The 18209-nt window shown below is 32.8% G+C and overlaps 2 protein-coding genes across 2 annotated transcripts; both read right to left on the reverse strand.

Annotated features, from left to right (window-relative positions):
- Window positions 1-7839: 7839 nt before the first annotated feature.
- LOC21390803 (probable glutathione S-transferase parC) lies at window positions 7840-9562 on the reverse strand. The gene is made up of 3 exons (XM_010088852.2): window positions 9543-9562; window positions 8967-9288; window positions 7840-8184 (listed from the first exon to the last, which is right to left on the reverse strand). The coding sequence occupies exons 1-3, from the start codon at window positions 9560-9562 to the stop codon at window positions 7840-7842; spliced, it is 687 nt and encodes a 228-aa protein (XP_010087154.2).
- A 1306-nt stretch (window positions 9563-10868) lies between these two features.
- LOC21390804 (leucine-rich repeat receptor-like serine/threonine-protein kinase At1g17230) lies at window positions 10869-15084 on the reverse strand. The gene is made up of 3 exons (XM_010088853.2): window positions 11740-15084; window positions 11252-11644; window positions 10869-11145 (listed from the first exon to the last, which is right to left on the reverse strand). Exons 1-3 carry the CDS (start codon window positions 14690-14692, stop codon window positions 11129-11131), a joined length of 3363 nt encoding a protein of 1120 aa, XP_010087155.2. The 5' UTR covers window positions 14693-15084; the 3' UTR covers window positions 10869-11128.
- Between the last annotated feature and the right edge of the window lie 3125 nt (window positions 15085-18209).

Raw genomic sequence — 18209 nt, forward strand, 5'->3', positions numbered from 1 at the left:
CGTGCCTAAGCTCGCTTGAGGGCAATCTCATCTGAGGTCAACCTCTCCAGAGCTCAAGCTTGTCGGAGGCCAAACTCTCCCGAGTCTAAGCTCGCTAAAGTTCAAGCTTGTCAGGCTCAAGTTCTCCTGAGCCGAAAGTTCAAAGGACGCGTGATGTCATCAGTAAAGTAATCGACGCTAATTGAAGACAGATTAAAAATTAATTTTAATATCTTTACAAGTGTAACCAAGACAACTAAATCATCTTCCGTTGCAAAAGGCTCATTCACCAAATTGGCTAATATCTTTACTGCATTTAAACAATATTAGTTTCTCTAAGGAAAAGTTCTTTTTTCTTTCCCAGTATTCCATGCAAAACATTATTCCTCTTTGTTAAAAATGTAGCTCTTTATTTGGCGGGTAGGAATTATAAATTGTGGAGCCCTTCTATGGTAGGATACTTGTATTATATAATTTTATGCCTCTACTCAAACATTCATCTAATTGAGGCTCAGCCAATTAAAAGTAGGGCTCCAAGTTGTCAGAGCCAATTAATCCCTCGAGTACGGCCTTTCACTCTTATTAGTTTTCTTCCCAAGACCAAGAGTAGAGAAAATAAATACAATTAAAAATCAAACGAGACCCTCAGGAAAGAAAGAGAAAAAGAAAAAAAAGAAAAAAAATCTAATGAAATGAATAAAAATATAGAAACAGAAGTGACGTCCCATGTGACGGGCCAAAAGGACGAGCCCATCCCTCTTTGGGCTGGGACCCACAGAGTGGAAGCTGAAGAGGATGCTGTCTGCCACGTGATCAACATTGGCCCTACATTGTCGCCTACACTACACTACCGCCACCACTTATATTTAACACCTCTTTAAATTCGTTTCTGATTCAAATATTAAACTATTAAAATTCTTGAAAGATTAGAGTACTATTTTAAAGCAAGAAATAATATCAAAACATTAATTTAGGTCAATAATAATGTAACAACAATGATTTCACCTTCCGAACTAGGGTATCAAAAGGGGTGTTAGTAATGATGTAGTAAGAAATAAATTAATGTAAATATAGTTGGGGCTGTGGCCTTCCCTCGTGATGTGGAAGTAGAGGGTCGGTTGTTGCAGCTGCGTAATATATTTATCTCCTATACAAAGGGAAAGGAATATACAATATATTTCTTCAATTTCAATATATATAATTCCTCGATCATCTTTTTCTACCAAAGGCAAATAGATAAGCCAAGTAAACTCTCTTATTTAAAAGGATAAATTAATTTTGAAAAAGAATTCTTTTGTAGCATATGAAGAAATGTATTGCATACTCTCAGCACAAAAAAAAAAAAAAAAAAAAAGCACGTAAGTGTTTTTTTATTGTATTGTCAGATCTTTATCAAAATACTCTTAGGATGTGTTTGGTTGGGCGGAAAGGAATGGAATATAATAAAATGAAATTCTAGTTTGATATTTGGTTGGATTTATAAGAAAGGAATGATCATTCAAAAGGAATGATCATTCACCCATTTTGGGTGAATCATCATTCATTCCTCATATGGGAGAAATGGTCATTCTAAGTTTTTTTTTCATAATTACCCTTCAATATTATAATATAATTAAAATATATTATAAAGTAGTTATATCTTATAATATAATATAATTATAAATATATATTATATTATATTATAATAGTTTGTATTATATATATTATATTATATTATAATAGTTTGTATTATATATATTATATTATATTATAATAGTTTGTATTATATATATTATATTATATTATAATAGTTTGTATTATATATATTATATTATATTATAATAGTTTGTATTATATATATTATATTATATTATAATAGTTTGTATTATATATATTATATTATATTATAATAGTTTGTATTATATATATTATATTATATTATAATAGTTTGTATTATATATATTATATTATATTATAATAGTTTGTATTATATATATTATATTATATTACATTTTATATATTATATTGATAGATAAAATATTAGTGTTATATATATAGCATAATGGTAAGTTTGTCAACATGATAATATTCATATTCCATTTCAGAGAATTCTTAAAATTACAACCAAACAAATGAATCAACTTTATTTTCCATTCCATTCCCATTACCATTCTCATTCTGATTCTCATTACCATTCTCACACTGTAACCAAACGCGCGTGTATGATTTATCAAATTAACGGTGACATTAATAGAACAAATTAAATAAATTCTCTTACCTGATATTACAAATAACTAATCAGATACCGTATGTCTACCGGTATTATATATAATATAATTGTTGAATCATATATTTTTCTAAACAGATTCATCTTATGAGGAGGTAGATAAAAATTGATTTATGCTCTGTATACTCTCTTCATGTATGAAAGACGACAAACCGGAGCTCATGACAAAACCTATTAACTTCTAAATCGCAAGAAATGTAACATTATACACTAACACAATACAAAAAAGTGTTGAACAAGTATTACTTTTCATGTACATTTTTCCCAAATTGTACTAGCCACTAGGCACATTATTATTATTATTATTATTTAAATTTCTCTCTAATGTTCCTTTCGAAAAAAAAAAGAGAAAAATTTCTCTCTAATTTGCCTAACATTTGAGATGCTATTCGTTACAATTTCTTTTCTTTTCTTTTTTTAAATATTTCTTAAAAAAAAAAAAGGGCTAACAAAAAGGAAATAAAAGTTGTTAGCTAGTCACTGTATGTTCCATATAGAAGCCAGCAAAAAGTGTTTGGATATTCTCTCAAATTGAACCGTTGCAGGAATAAGTAATTCCACGAACATCATTTTCTAAAATTAATTCAAGATCCCTTACTTTAATAATTATTAATTAAGTGTTTGAATATCTTGATTTTTCCAATTAACTATAGTCGATATGGATGGAGAACTATGTATTTCTGTAATCGTGCATGACATGTGTGGCACGAGCTACACATGATAACTAAGACTAAAGAAAGATTTATACTACTTCTACTTGTTAATCATCCTAGTGGATCTCCACTTAGATCTCAGTTAGGAGTGGTTTCATGTGTGTGTGTCATGTGTATATGCATATAATCAAATGCATGTTTTTATAGGTATTATACATATATTCATATATATATATATGTGTGTGTATGTGTATATATATATGTATGTATGTATGTATAATAGCTATATTATATATATTAACGAAAATTTCTTCTTTTTTCTTTTTAAATTTAATTAGGGTACACATTTTTGGATATCTTGACTTTTTCTCGAATCTTTTTTCTTTGAGTTTTAAATGTTAACAAAATATAAATACGACATGACACATTTCACATTTAGGTGAATGGGCCCAGGATCTGATGGCCCTTCAAATATTGGGCTTGGCTCTAGTAACGTAACTAAGGGCCCAGAGAAAGCAAGGTCACGTTCCATCACCATGGGTATGTTTTTTTTTTTTTTTTTCGTTATAATTTTTTAAGCCCTTCAAATATTATCATTATTGTTTGTTTCTTTTGGTGATGGGTTTCTTCTTGATCTTATTTCAATGATAAGTTGGGAGGTGAGGTAGACAGGACACAAGGCATGTCTAGATGATCGAACGAGTTTGACATTTGCAGTTGTTCTTCATGGCCCAGGATTGAGGCCCAATAATTAAGGAATTAGAAGGATTATCTCTATGGGCCCTCCTTGGTCTGGTCCACAATATCTGTATATAATATTCTCTCATTCTTTCCGGTGAAAATGTCCATATTGAAGACAATGGGATATCAAATGAGTTTCGAGTAGATATTGGCCAATGACAATTATTTGACCCTAAAAGTGAATGAGAGATAAGTATGTAACATGTATCTCCACAAAGAGACATTAGGGATATATTACATGATTAGGACACATGAATGTTACATAATAATTAAAACCATGTTAGATAAACTATTCACATCAGTACATTTCTGATTTCTCTACTGAGGAATATTGAGAACAAATACCATTTTCCTAAATTAAAATCTTAAATTGTGGTATTAACCCAAAAAAAAAAAAGGAAAATAAAACGTGGTGAAAAAATTGGTTATTCTACTTTTAAGGTGACTTGTAAATAAGATTACGATAGTATGCGTATGATTTAGGTTTTATTCCACATCACCGAAGATGGAGCGAAGATTATAATAATTTGTAATTTATAAGTGACTCATCCATAGAATCCATTCACAAGTCTCATCCAAATTTCTTATCCCCTCAATTATAATTGCTCTTTCTCATGTGTAGACAACATAACCTTTTCACACAAATATGACTTGGAATTCAACACTTGCGAGTCAAGAACATTATCAGATGCATGCATATACAACCTAATTATATATACATACACCAATATTAAATTCATAACATAAACATATTTTATACATGGAGTATAACACCCAAAAAAAAGAAAGAAACAAAGAAACAAAGAACAAGGGCAGACATCCTTGTCTTTTTCTGTGTCTAATATTTGAGTGCAATGTATGTGTACACATTGTGTAAACGTATTATATACTTAATTGCTTGATCTAATTAAACCGAAAAAATAATGTATATAGTTAGCCCCCTTTGTATTTGTTTAAGTCTTTTCAAAGTTATGTATGCGTCTTTAACATTGTCACATGCATTAATTGACTAACATGATGAGAGAGAGAGAGAGAGAGAGAGAGAGAGAGAGAGAGAGAGAGAGAAGACAATGTTCCCACAATTACACGAGTTGGATGAGAGAGAACTCCTCAGTTGTATCATGATAAACCTTGCCAAATTATGGATTTGATTAAATTATTAATGTCAAACGACAAAAGTTATTATTGCTAGCGATAAAGTCCAAGGATTTCTCTAAAGAATCGGATACCCCAACTTGATTTATCATAGTTCCTTATTTCTTTTCGTCTTATAGGGATTAACTATAGTTATTTCAGTTATATAACAACGTCCTATCTTAATGATTAATGTCACAAGTTTTAATAAAAGTGTAATAATATATGCAGCTAATTGATGAAAGAAGACCATATAATTTTAGCTAAACCAAGGATGGGTGTACTTCTAAAGTTAGCGGAATATATTAGTGAAAGTGACTAGTAATTCTTGGATACCTCTGCAAAATTGTGTGAGGCGTTAACGCTATAATTGAAAGATGGGTAAAGGACGTTTTTGATGAAAATATGAATTTTTTTAAGAGCTTATTTACATGTGTATTGTACTTTAGAAGGGAAATAAAATATTTATATGTTTACTGGGGTAATAGTATATAAAGATTTATCTGTTCCGTAAATAATAATAATAATAATAATAATAATAATAATAATAAAGAATCCTGTGCAATGAATTTCTGGAGATAGAAACTACTTTAGATTTATAACTATTTTTCATCTTTATATATGATATAAATGGGTCTTTCTCGCTTATGGTTGAGGTAAAGGTTACCGTAAAGTTATCGATAATCTCAGAAATAGTCTAGTTACAGTAAAAAGTTCTCAAAAATAGTCACATTTAACTTTTTTGTTATAATAAAAAGCTCTCACATAAAATCACATCTCAATTCGAATTAAAAACTCGAATCAGCGAACTAAACAAGCCCTAAAACTACGTTTGTAATAATTGTTTGTCGTATTGTTATAATCACTCTACGTGCTTTATTTTTTTTTTTTTTCCGTTGTGTTCGTAAGTGATACATTTATTGGGAATAACACATAATGCTGCAATTCCTCTTCTCTTGCAATGTTACCATTTGTACGGTCTAAATATTTCGTCACATAATAATTTTATTGATTTACGTATTTTAATTTTTTTTTTACATGTTTTTATAACTAAATCGCGCAATAACCTAGTACTCTTCATAATAACCTTTTCGTGCAATAACCTAGTACTCTTCATAAGTCTGGATCTTTATTTTTTACTGTTGATAAATACATTTTAATTAGTGTAATTATTTGACTAAAAAGATTATGAATCAAGAGTAAAAAATAAAAATTCTGATTCATGTACTTTTAAGGAGTATTTATCAAAATTACCCCACATTCTAGTGTTTTTTTTTTTAAAAACTTTTTTTTCCTTTTTTTTTTCTTGCTGAAAATTCTAGTGTTAGACTTTTACCATTATGAAATAGGTTTAAATATTTGAAAAAGATGCAATATTTGTATGCGATATATGTACATATGACCATTATCACAAAAATTACAACACTAATATATATAGTGGTGTATAGTTTTAATAGTTACTCTAGTATTATATATATGAGAAGAATTGTGCATCATAAATAAAATTAATTTGAATCATAATCGGTTCTTTTCGCAAGAAAAGAATTCTTACCAAGAATGTCACATCAAAACATTTAAAATATCAAATATACCTCTAAATAGTACAATATTCAGACGTTAGCATAACTACCGGTTACCACCGGTACTCTACCATGAAACTAAAAGGTGTCTTCCTTGATACTACAAATTTTGCCAGTTGACAATAGCTGACAAGTGACTATCGGTATTCTATTGTGATACTCTACAGTTTCTGGCCGGAGACTTCCGGTATTATACCTTGATACTTTGCGGTTATTGACGGAAAACTAACGATATCTTACCATGATACTAGAAATCCAACAACTGGCTGTTGCTGACCGTGCTCTTAAAATCATCAAAGTAATTATTTAACATCTAAATATATAATAACAATACAATTACAAAAATCACAAGAAAGGTTGTTGTCGATGGCGGCCAGCACAAGAACATGCTGTGGAGATCTCATGTGTGAAGAAGATAGATCTCCTCCATTGCAATGATCTCGTCCATGCTAAGATCTTGCGAGATATGAGAAGAGGTAGATCTCCTTTCGCGTTGAGATCTTTGGTGAAGATATCTAGCCATCGAGGGAATAATCTACTTAGAGTTGCAAGTTTGAGCCGGACTAAATAGGCTGAGTCCAGACCCAAAATTTTTTAAGCTTAAAGCCGGATTAGACCGACTCTCTCTTTTACGGTCGGGCCGGCCCGGCCCAAACATTATATTTTTAAAATCTTTTAATTACTTTATAAAATTTCAAGTCAGATTGGGCTGATCTTAAAATTTTTAGACTTAATAATAGACTGAGCCGACCCTATCTCTTTTAGGACTGACCCGCCCCAATTCCCTTTGGGCCGTCAGACCGGAGCCGGTCGACCCAAACTCCGGCCAAACAGCCCAAACTTTCACCTCTAGATCCTCTCTCTCTTCAATAAAAAACATGATAAAAATTGCAACAAGTTTTCTCCTTATGGAAAAAATCGATCCACACAATAATGTAGTGGCATCCCCCTAATAACCTCAATTGTATTTGGAGTTATAATTAAGGATTATGTTCCGTTGTAAAGCTACAGTATAGAAGCATTTCAATGTGATGCTAATTTCTCATATCAATGTTAAAATCTAAAGTTTATATTATTATATTATATAAAGAAGTGGAAAACATTATTGTTCATCATGATGCCATGCCTGAAATTTTGCATATGGAGGTTATTTATTTTATTGATTTATTGACATTTTCACATACTAGCTAAAACTTTTTTTTGAAAGCTAATACTAGCTAAAACATGTTGACACTTTTACCATTAAAAAGTTAATTTTCTTTTTCACGAATTCTAAAATTTAAAAGTAAATAATGGAATTTAAAGTAACATTATCATACATAAAGTGTTATCAGTAAATTTCTCAATTAAAGATAGTATTTTACATCGATCTCAATCCATATACAAAACGAAAAGCAACCAAAAAAAAAAAAAAGTAGGCGATAAAAATGCTGGTACTGCATTTATTTCAACTTCTGTAAACATTTTTCTAGATCCTGTTTTTCACTCAATCAATTCCAAGCATTTTCTTGAAATGAAGCACAAAACTATATATTTTGTAGGGGTCCGGAAGGATCTTGGAGACACTCTCCCTGTGGTTGCACCTTTTCACCCATTCCATAAGCTTGGGGCATTCTTTCTCTATTTTGAATTTGCAAAACATCTCGTAAGTGTAGAAACGGCAAGAGAAGGGAATTAGAGCCACATCCAAAACCCCAAATTTTTCGCCTCCAAAATACGGGCTCTCCCCGAGCTCGCCTTCTAACAGTTTCAAGCTTTCTATGAACTCCTCCTTTGCTGCCTCTTGGTCTTGTCCCTTGCTAGCCCACATCCTCCTCCCACAGTCTGCTATCTAAAATATATCAACAAACTTCAGAACCCTATAAATTAATCACCCAACATATATACGTATAGGTATACTTCGACACTAATTTTTTCATGATAAAAAAAAAAAATACAACTTGTGAGAGAATTTATACATAAAAACTACTTGAACTCATATTAACAATTACGTACGGCAATTGTAGAAAAGATGAAAGATCCCTACCCATCTTGGAGAAGAGTTAATTATACATACAATGAAAAATTAATAATTATCATGAAGAGTTAATTGCATACCTTTCAAAATTCTGTGGATTACAAAACAAAAATTATTATTTTCTCTTAGCCCTTTTATTCCTAACAAGTTATATTTTAGCTTTATGATACTATTGAATTTAGCTTTTCAAGAATTATTTCGTTTTCCCTTGGATAATATATCAAATATTTTACTTTCTTTCAGAATGTTAAAATAAGGGGTTATCATCTAGGGAGTTTCATGGCTTAGTACTATTCATTTTTAGACATAAAATCGTGATCATAAAGTTTAGACACATCGGCTATATATGGATAATTTAGAGTTTCACATTTACTCAATAATTTATCTCATTATTCAAAAAAAAAAAAAAAACTCATTAATAATTCGCGTACTAAAAGCACGATACAAAGAAGCTATTTATCCTATATCAAAAAAAAAAAAAAAAAAAAAAAAAAGAGAAGCTACATATCACTGCCTAAAAATTTAAAAAGAAAAGAAAATATTGAAGTAAATAGAATATAGTTGTTAAATTCTCAAAAAAGAAAAAAAAATAGTACCTTGTTGTCAAAGAAATTAACCCAAAATCTAGCTTTTGCTCTCTCGTAAGAATCATGAGAAAAGAGCGTATATTTTTGGTTCCAAACATCATCCAAGTACTGAAGAATGATGAGGGATTCACAAACGGGATTGCCATTGTGAATAAGAACCGGAACTTTCTTGTGAACTGGATTCATTTGGAGAAGCAAAGGGCTTTTGTTGTGGAATAGATTTTCTTCTTCCACGTATTGGTAAGGGACTCCTTTCTCTTCCAAGGCAATTTGAACTCTCATGGCGTAAGGACTCGTCCAAAACCCAATTATTACTACTTCTTCCTCACCCCTTTTTTTTTTTTTTTATTTTTGTGTGATTTTAACAATTAGTTCTTGCAACAGGTTTATAGACGAGTTAATGTTGTATTATAACTAATAGGATTAATTCTCGATTAATTTTTAGATTTTTTGACTATCAACTTAAATGTTTGACTTCCCTTGGGGAGTAAAGAAAAAAAAAAAAGAAAGTATTTGAGTGTTTGACAAGGAAATGAAGTAGAACTTTGAAGGTTATTTTTTTTTATATTTTCAGGAATCCTTGACAATACAATTGTCTTGCTCATGATCGTAAACAAACTCAAAACATTCAAATATTTTGTTCTTACGCCCTTATCTTTTCTATAGAAATTGAGTGTTTGGTAAGGAAACTTAAAACATAAAAAAAAAAAAAAAGACATCGTCTAGGATTGATGATGTGATTCGCATTAAAGTTTGTCAAGATGTTATTTATTTAAATAAAAGAGCAGTTAGAGGGGGAAGAAAATGATCAAGTTCAACTTAGATCGAATGAATTAGACTGCCGGCTCTATAGACTGAATCAAGGAAGATGTCACACTCTCCGATTAATGTCACAATCAGTGTAACGATATGTTAGAAAATGAATTCAAACAAATAAATAAAAGAAAAAAAAGGTAATTAGTTATTCAGTCCCACGTTGTTTAGGTCTTTTGGAAGATTATCAACGAAGGTTGATAAAACATTGCTCACTAGCTATTAATGGTAAGAGACGTTTTAGAAAAAGTCCACCAAACAAAAATAGTAATAACAAGAAAAACATTTTTCAAATAAGGGTTAAGGAATGAAGCGGAAAATCAAATAGGTAGAATCTAAAACAATAACTAGTTTTTCATTCTCATTTCTTAGGAAAGGAGAAAATAATAAATTCTGTTATTCTTTGTATAAATGTTATTGTAGATCCATAATTTTTGTATATATCAAGTTTCTTTAGTAGAGCAGTAGTGTGTATTTTGAAATGTTAAATGTCATCATAATCCTATCAAAATAAAGGAAGAATTTGAATTTGACAAAATCTTATACATATCTAAAAAATTAGGGTTGATAACTCTGTTAGTCTCCGACCTTTTAGCATAGTGACATTTTGATCCCCATACTTTTAATTTAGGCATATTTAACCCCCAAACTTTTAATTTTTTGACAGTTTTGATTCCAACTAGTAAAATTAACGAATAATTTCTGAAATTTACCCTAGATAATTATATTATTATCGCATAATAACAGCAAATTTTACCTAAATAATTAGAGTATGTACAAAATATAATATTCTTTAATAGGTTTTAATAGTAAAAAGAGAAAATTTTACATAAAACGTAACTCTTTTCGTCAAATTTTAAATTATCACTTGATGGACACGTATTTATCTTTTTAAAATTTCAAAAATCGTTCGTCAATTTTACATCAAGGACCAAAATTATAAAAAAAAAAAAAAATTTAAGGACTAAATACGCTGAAATTAAAAGTTCAAGAATAAAAATGTCACCATGCTCTAAGTTCAGGGAATGACAGTTATTAACCTAAAAATTTAAAACAAAACGCTATCGTAAAATTGGCATTCAACTTTTTATTGTTGGTTCCACATATTTCTGAACTCAAATGGTGAGATATTGCTTCCAAATTAAATAGGATTAGGCCAAGGTTATGAGTCTTGTATTACTATAACTTGTATGCTTGTAAACCAAGCTTATAAATCTAGGATAGACAGTGGGGGCAGAGTACAGATGGATGGTTAGTAGTAGAAAAATACCAAAGAGAACATATTTTTATTTTTTAAATGACTGAGTGAGAGGTCGTGTCCAATCCAATCCACTGCTTCTTAGGCAGCCCAAGTGGCCCTATAACTCCGCATAATCTGCGCAACAAAATGGATAGCAAGCACAAAAAATAAAAAACACAAATCATTTGGAAATGGAAAAAGCATTTCTGGTATATTGATAAAAGTGTTTGGGAATTCTAACCTGTAGATGAAGAATCATGTTCCAAAGGAGTTTCTGAGGAGGGAGATGATGAAGTTTCTTTGGTGACTGCAGCCGCCTCCCGGACATCGAACATCATGGCAATGACTTCCTTCATTGTTGGCCTATTCACTGGGGATGTGCTTGTGCAGAACAGAGCAATCTTTAGAAGCAGAGTCATTTCCTCAACTGTTGCTTGCAAACTCAAATCAAGCCTTTTGTCAAATATATCACTTGTTGGCACTCCATTCTTTATTGCCCTCCTCACCCAAGTCACTAGATCACCTCCTTGTTCTAATGGCTGAACTGGTGACTTCCCTGTTATCAGTTCCAACAACACCACTCCAAAGCTGTATATGTCACATTTCTGTGTCACTTTCATTGTGTATGCATATTCTGAAATTCACGCCAAAAATGGTGTCAATCAATTAGGAAAACTTATTTTGTTTTGCTGTTACAATATATATATATGTTCATTTTCTATTATGTACCTGGAGCAATATAGCCATATGAGCCTGCAACAGTTGACATGGATTTTGAGTAAGGGAAGTCAATCAATTTCGCCAGGCCGAAATCTCCAACATGGGCATGCAGGAACTTGTCCAACAAAATGTTGTTGGATTTGATGTCGCGGTGTATGATCTGTGGCTTACAATCATAATGCAGATAGCACAAGCCTTCTGCTGCTCCAAGAGCGATCTTGTATCTCGCTTTCCAGTCCAGCAAACAAGTCTGCTCGTTGCCATGGAGTTTTTCACCTAGGCTTCCATTCTCCATGTACTCGTACAAGAGAAGATTAGTGTCCTGGTGGTAGCAGAATCCGTGCAGCTTGACAATGTTCCGATGCCTGATCTTACCAAGCGTCGAAATTTCAGCTCTGAAGCTACTCTCCACACTCGCACCTTCTCCACGCGACTTCAACTTCTTGACAGCAATCACTTCACTGTTGCTCATGACGGCCTTGTAGACAGTTCCACAAGCTCCCCTTCCTAAAACCGTGTCCTCGGAAAAGTTGCTGGTGGCTTCAACAAGGTCTTGGTATGAAAATCCTTCTTTTGGAAAGTAGTAGTAGTCTAAAACTTCACGATTTGTTTGATCCTCGAGTGAAAGGAAGATGGGACGACGAATACCCTTTACTGCACATATTAGTCCCACTATAAGAAACACACAAATTAAGGTAACAACAATGGTGATGATGACCACCAACTTCTCTTTTGATGGACCTTTCTTTGACCATCTAGGTTTCTGAGTGAGAGATGAAGATGCGTGACACTCATTTGAGTCCAATCTACACAAGCCCTTGTTGCCTGCAAAGTTTGTGGCATCCATTCTTTGAAATGCGGGGCTGTTTGGCACTGTTCCTACCAATTCATTGTTAGAGAGGTTGCATACAGTGAGGCTGAGCAGATTGCCAATCGACGCAGGGATTTCGCCAACGAGCTTGTTGTCATTCAAGTAGAGAGATTCCAACATCTGCAAGTTTCCCAACTTCTCAGGAATTGGACCAGAAAGATTATTGTGGCTGATGTTTAGAGCAATCTGCAATGAAGTAAGTTGGCCAAGCTCAACTGGAATGCTGCCAGAAAATTGATTCCCTCCCATCTGCAACTCTGTGGGCCGGTTTAGCCTTCCTAATGTACTCGGTATCTCTCCTGTCAATCTGTTGTCAGAGAGCTTCAGAAGTTCCAAATTCACCAGTTCTCCAAGTTCCTTTGGAAGAGAGCTATTGAACGTGTTCCTGCTTAAATCAAGCCTCTGGAGTTTCACACAATTCCCCAACTCTCGTGGGATGTTTCCCGATAGCCCATTAGAGGAGACATTGAATGCCACAAGATGAACTAGATTTCCAATCTGAGGAGGAAGTTTCCCAACAAAGTGATTGTTTGCCAAGAGCAGCCTTTCCAATTTCGTAAGCCTCCCTATCTCAGGAAGTAATGGCCCCGAGAATCTGTTTCGGAAGAGTTCAAGTGCCGATAGATTATGAAGTTGGAATAACTCAACAGGGAGGCTTCCTTCGAGCTTGTTGTCCCCTAACATCAGCTGTATAAGAGACTTGCAGGTCTTAAGGCCGTAAGGTATATTTCTGGACAGCTTATTCGATCCGAGGCTTAGGAACATCAATTTCTCATACTTGCAAAGATGTGCCGGTATTTTACCCGAAAGATTATTCGCAGACATGTCAAGAACGGTGAGGTTGGTATTGATTCCTAAGCGAGGAGGAATTCTGCCCTCAAGATGGTTATCAAAGAGTTGCAAGTTTACCAAGTAAGGAAGATTCTGAAATTCCAAAGGGATTTCTCCTGTCAAATTGTTCATGGACAAGTCCAAGTTCTGAAGCATCTTCAGCTGTCCAAGCTCCCTAGGAATGCGTCCTTGCAGCATGTTTTCGAAGAGGTGAAGCAAGCTGAGATTCGAGAGGTTACCGAGCTCCTTCGGGATGAATCCGCTGAGCTGATTCTCTGAAAGATCTATCTCAACAGCATCGGTGCAATTCCCTAATGAACGTGGGATCGTCCCATTCAACTGGTTGGTGTATATGTACAACCTCTTTAGATTGGACAAGTGTCCTATCTCCGTGGGAAGCATTCCAGTGAAATCATTCTTATGCAAGGCAAGCAATTCCAGGCTGCTTAAACCTCCAATTTCGTGGGGAATGGAGCCGGATAAGCGGTTTTGCCAAAGGATCAAATCAGTGAGATTCTTGAGTTTGTGTAAGCTCCCTGCAGGAAGCTCTCCTTCTAGCACATTTTGTGCCAATCCCAAAACCTCCAAGTTCTCACACTCGCCGATTTCTTTGGGAATCGAACCCGAAAGGAAGTTATTTCCCGCCCTGGTGATCTTAAGCTGTTTCAATTTACTAATGGAAGCTGGAATGCTACCAGTAAAGTTGTTGCTATATATGACAAGCTCTTCAAGAGAAGCTAAATTCCCAACCTCCTCAGGCAACTCTCCATACATGTAATTCTCACACAGGTAAAGCTTTCTCAGGGTGGTGATTTCACATATTGGGGTTAAAATTTCTCCATGTAACCTATTGGTACAAAGGTCTAGCACTTGTAGGTTATGACAGTTTGACAGCTCGTTAGGAATGGGACCAAAAATGAAGTTTGTGGACACATTAAATTCAGTCAAATGAGGGAGATTACAAATGGTTGGAGATAAAGTTCCAGACAAATTAAGGCCACTAAGGTGCAAAGAAGTTACCTTAAAGTCAGCACTGCACTTTACTCCCATCCAATTGCAAGGAGTTTCATTAGGAGATGAATTGCTGCTGTTATTCCAAGTATGAAGATTGTTGTTTGGGTCAGAAAGGGATGTTTTGAACTCCAAAAGAAAAAGACCCTCTTCATTTAGGGAATCTGTGAGGCCAACTATGAAGGAAAAGATGATTAGAGAGTGGTGAATGAGTAGCTTTGGGATTTGTGGAGAACACCCTTTTCCCATATTTTGCAATAAACAATAGACAAATCAAGAAAGAGAGTAATGACACATATATCTTTTCATGATCTATGTATCTATGGATGAAAAAGGAAAAGGAAGAAAGAAAGAGAATACTTAACAGAGGTGACGATGGTGTGAGGGTTTAAATGCATGCATATGTGTGATAACAAAGCCAAGAAAACTAAAGGCATTAACTAATTAGCTAATTAGCTAAGCGGTGGATGGCATTAACTAAAGGGTCTCTGAGAATCCAACTGAAACTTACAAAGCATTCAATAAAAGGCAGAGAGAGAGAGAGATAAGGAAGAGAGAGAGAGATGTTTTGTTTACCCACTTTGACAGAGAGAGAGAAGGAGAGGCAGACATCAAAGGATAGGGGTGGGTACAGAGACGTCTGAAACTAGACAGCTAAAAAGAGCAAACTATTCACACATTCATATTCATATGAGAGAATTAAGTGAGAGTCACAATCTGAAGCAGTAGTGATCATGCTGAAACATCAATTATTTGCAAGTCAACGCTTCAGCACTTCCACATCCAACCAAAAACAATAGAGGGGGAAAGAAAAAAAGAAAAAGAAAAAGAAAAAAAACACAATTGTTCTTCTTCTTCCCTTGTTTTGTTGTCTTGTTCTTCTTAATTCTTAGAATTCGGTATGGTTTGAATATAGATTGCGAATAATGAGGCATTAAAACGAATATTGGGTTAAGAGCATAATATGATTAAGAGTCATGGGTTGTAATGATTTGAGTGAAGACCGTTGGGGGTGAGTGGTGCATAGCTAGTCTTTCCAACAATAGTTATTTCTTCTCCACTACCACCCATACACATACATGCATGCTACTTGTTACCCCTCTTCACTCTTTGCCATAAATTCTCCTCCTTCTTCTTCTTTTTTTATTATTATTTACAGGCTTCGGCTCACTTTTCTATGAACTTTCTACATGCCAGCTTGAGTAAATTATTTTTTCCGTGTCAAAAGGTGGTTTTTCTTTTCTTTTCTCTTTTCTTTTAATTTTTGTTATTATTTTTTTAAAAAAAAATTAGAGCTTATTTAGTATATAGATTTAAAACAGTAATTTTAATTATAATTTTTAAAATTTAAATTCTTTTTATTATAAAAAATATTGTAGCAAAATCAAAACTGTAAATTTAAATCAATGAAGAATCCCTGAAACAAATATATCAACCCCGGATTGACCATTTTTTAAAAAGCAACTATTTATTTTTGTTTAAGAAAACTTAAGGTATTTATTAAAACAATACTTTAAAGAATGATTTTTCTCACGTATCCCAATATTCTATTATTAGAGTGAAAGTATAGTGCAACGCGTGGAGGATCAAGCGGTTAATTTGTTGGACACGTCCGGTTATTCGGACGGTAGACTTACCAAATTCAAAATTTATTTCTAGTTACCCGTTTTAAAGTTTATTTTTAGTTTGTTATTTCCCGTTTGACTATCCTTATTTCAATATTCTAGAATAGCTCACTTTCCTTTAGTTTAATTTCCGAATTTAAAGAGGGCTTATAGCATAGTTATTTTTGATGATTAATAAAAATATATGCTTGGAGAGTTCCCGGTTAGTTTTAATGATTAATAAAGATATATGCTTGAAGAGTTCTTTGAACAAAGTTATTCCAATTCTCTCAGTATTATGTCGAATTAATAGTGATTAATGTTTATTTTCCTAGTAAATCAACAGATTTATAAAAATCTTATTTTTTTAGCATTATAATTGAATCAACTCATCCTTCGCAATTTTAAGTGATCAACGAATTTTAGAAATTTATCTATTTTTCCTATTTTTTACATGCATTTACTACGTCAAAATCACATTAAAGATCCTTTATACTTCTAGTTGTCTCCTATCTCTTGGTCTTGAAATAAGAAATAATCTCCTATTTCTAGGGAATGTAGCCAATGGCATGATATCTTTGGTCCATACTTCAAAAAAAAAAAAAAAATCCAAAAAATGACACCATGCTGAAAAAACGACATCAATTAGAAACGACAATACCCAAATAAATGACAACTTCTAGAAAAAATGTCAACAACCACTGTGTAAACGACAGTTACCACGCAAAACGTCAACAGTATCAAATGCTTTTGGTGACATGCGTCCGTAATCAAGTCGTAAGGTGTAGTCATCCCCACTCACGTTTCGGGTTGCTAAGCAGTAAACGATAACAAACTAAAATATCCACATTAAATTAGAAACGACAACCGCCGAAATGAACGACAATATACAGAGAACGATATAAATGTAAAACGATACAATTCTCGGAAAACGATAATGACCGAAGAAAGAAATATGATTTCTAGCAAAGTTTAAAATAAATGACAAAATGTTGATGTTGGGAATGATGTCTTAAAAGTATGATATGTAATATGATATTTATTATTAATTTAATAAAAGAGTTTATTTATTATTTTATGTGCATACATAATTGAATATTTTATGAATATCACTGAAAATTTCATGATTATTTATGTGATCTTAAATATTGTATATTAATGTTATATGCAAGAGGATATTATTTAAGAATAATAATTAAAATGATGTTCGTGATGAATTTAATAAAAATTTAAAATCTTTAATTAAAACATTACTAATACATGTCATTCTCATTTAGAATGGATGGTGTTATCTGCACTGTTAATGTGAGGAGATATTAAATGAGTGTATTACGTATAATGAGATAGTGTGGAACCAGAACACAGACACAATATGAATTTCTGATAATTTCAATTAAGTATAGAAATTCTAATTGAGTCTACCGATGATCATATATGGAACGATCTTAATCATGAGTTATTGCCAGACTCCTATTTATTGTAATGACTGAGAAAATTCCAGACTTTAAATAATACAATTTATTTATTTAAGCCAAGGATTTTCCTAGAAAATATTATGTGACTGAAGGATTTATGGAATCAATAGATGTATTCCTAAATTCTGTAGCAGATTTCATGTTAAGTTCATGTTTTCGATCAAGTAAATTCGATCGATAAATTCTTGCCGTACTTTAAGGCGGAATAATTTTCAGTACAAGTATAGTTTGAGAATCTTAATTTCAAGAATCTCCAAACACAGCATGATGTTAGCAGCGTAAAAAAAAAAAAAAAACGCATTGACATTTTTAAAAAAAAGAGAAAATCCTTAATTGCCAGACAGCTAGGTTAAAGTCAGAAGATAAATACCCATAGTAGAAGGGTATAATGTGAACTCGGGAGTTGACACCGTCAGAAACAACGTCATTTCTGAAAATTAACGCAGGATAGTTAAATTTAGAATTTGTTCAGTCTAGAATTAATTTCAAGACTGTAAACAGTTCAAGATATTACGCGAATAAGAATTTAATGTGATATCCAAAGCAGTCAAGGATTTAACATTTAACTGTAAATAAGCAGTAGAAAAAGGAACCGTCAGAAATGGGAACGAATTCCTGTTAGCTAAGTTACTCTCTTATAGTCAGTATAATTTTTATCAGTTTCTAAGGGAAACTTAAGAAAGTGGA

Source organism: Morus notabilis, unplaced genomic scaffold (genome assembly GCF_000414095.1).
Source record: "Morus notabilis unplaced genomic scaffold, ASM41409v2 Scaffold929, whole genome shotgun sequence".
Classification (NCBI taxonomy): Eukaryota; Viridiplantae; Streptophyta; class Magnoliopsida; order Rosales; family Moraceae; genus Morus; species Morus notabilis.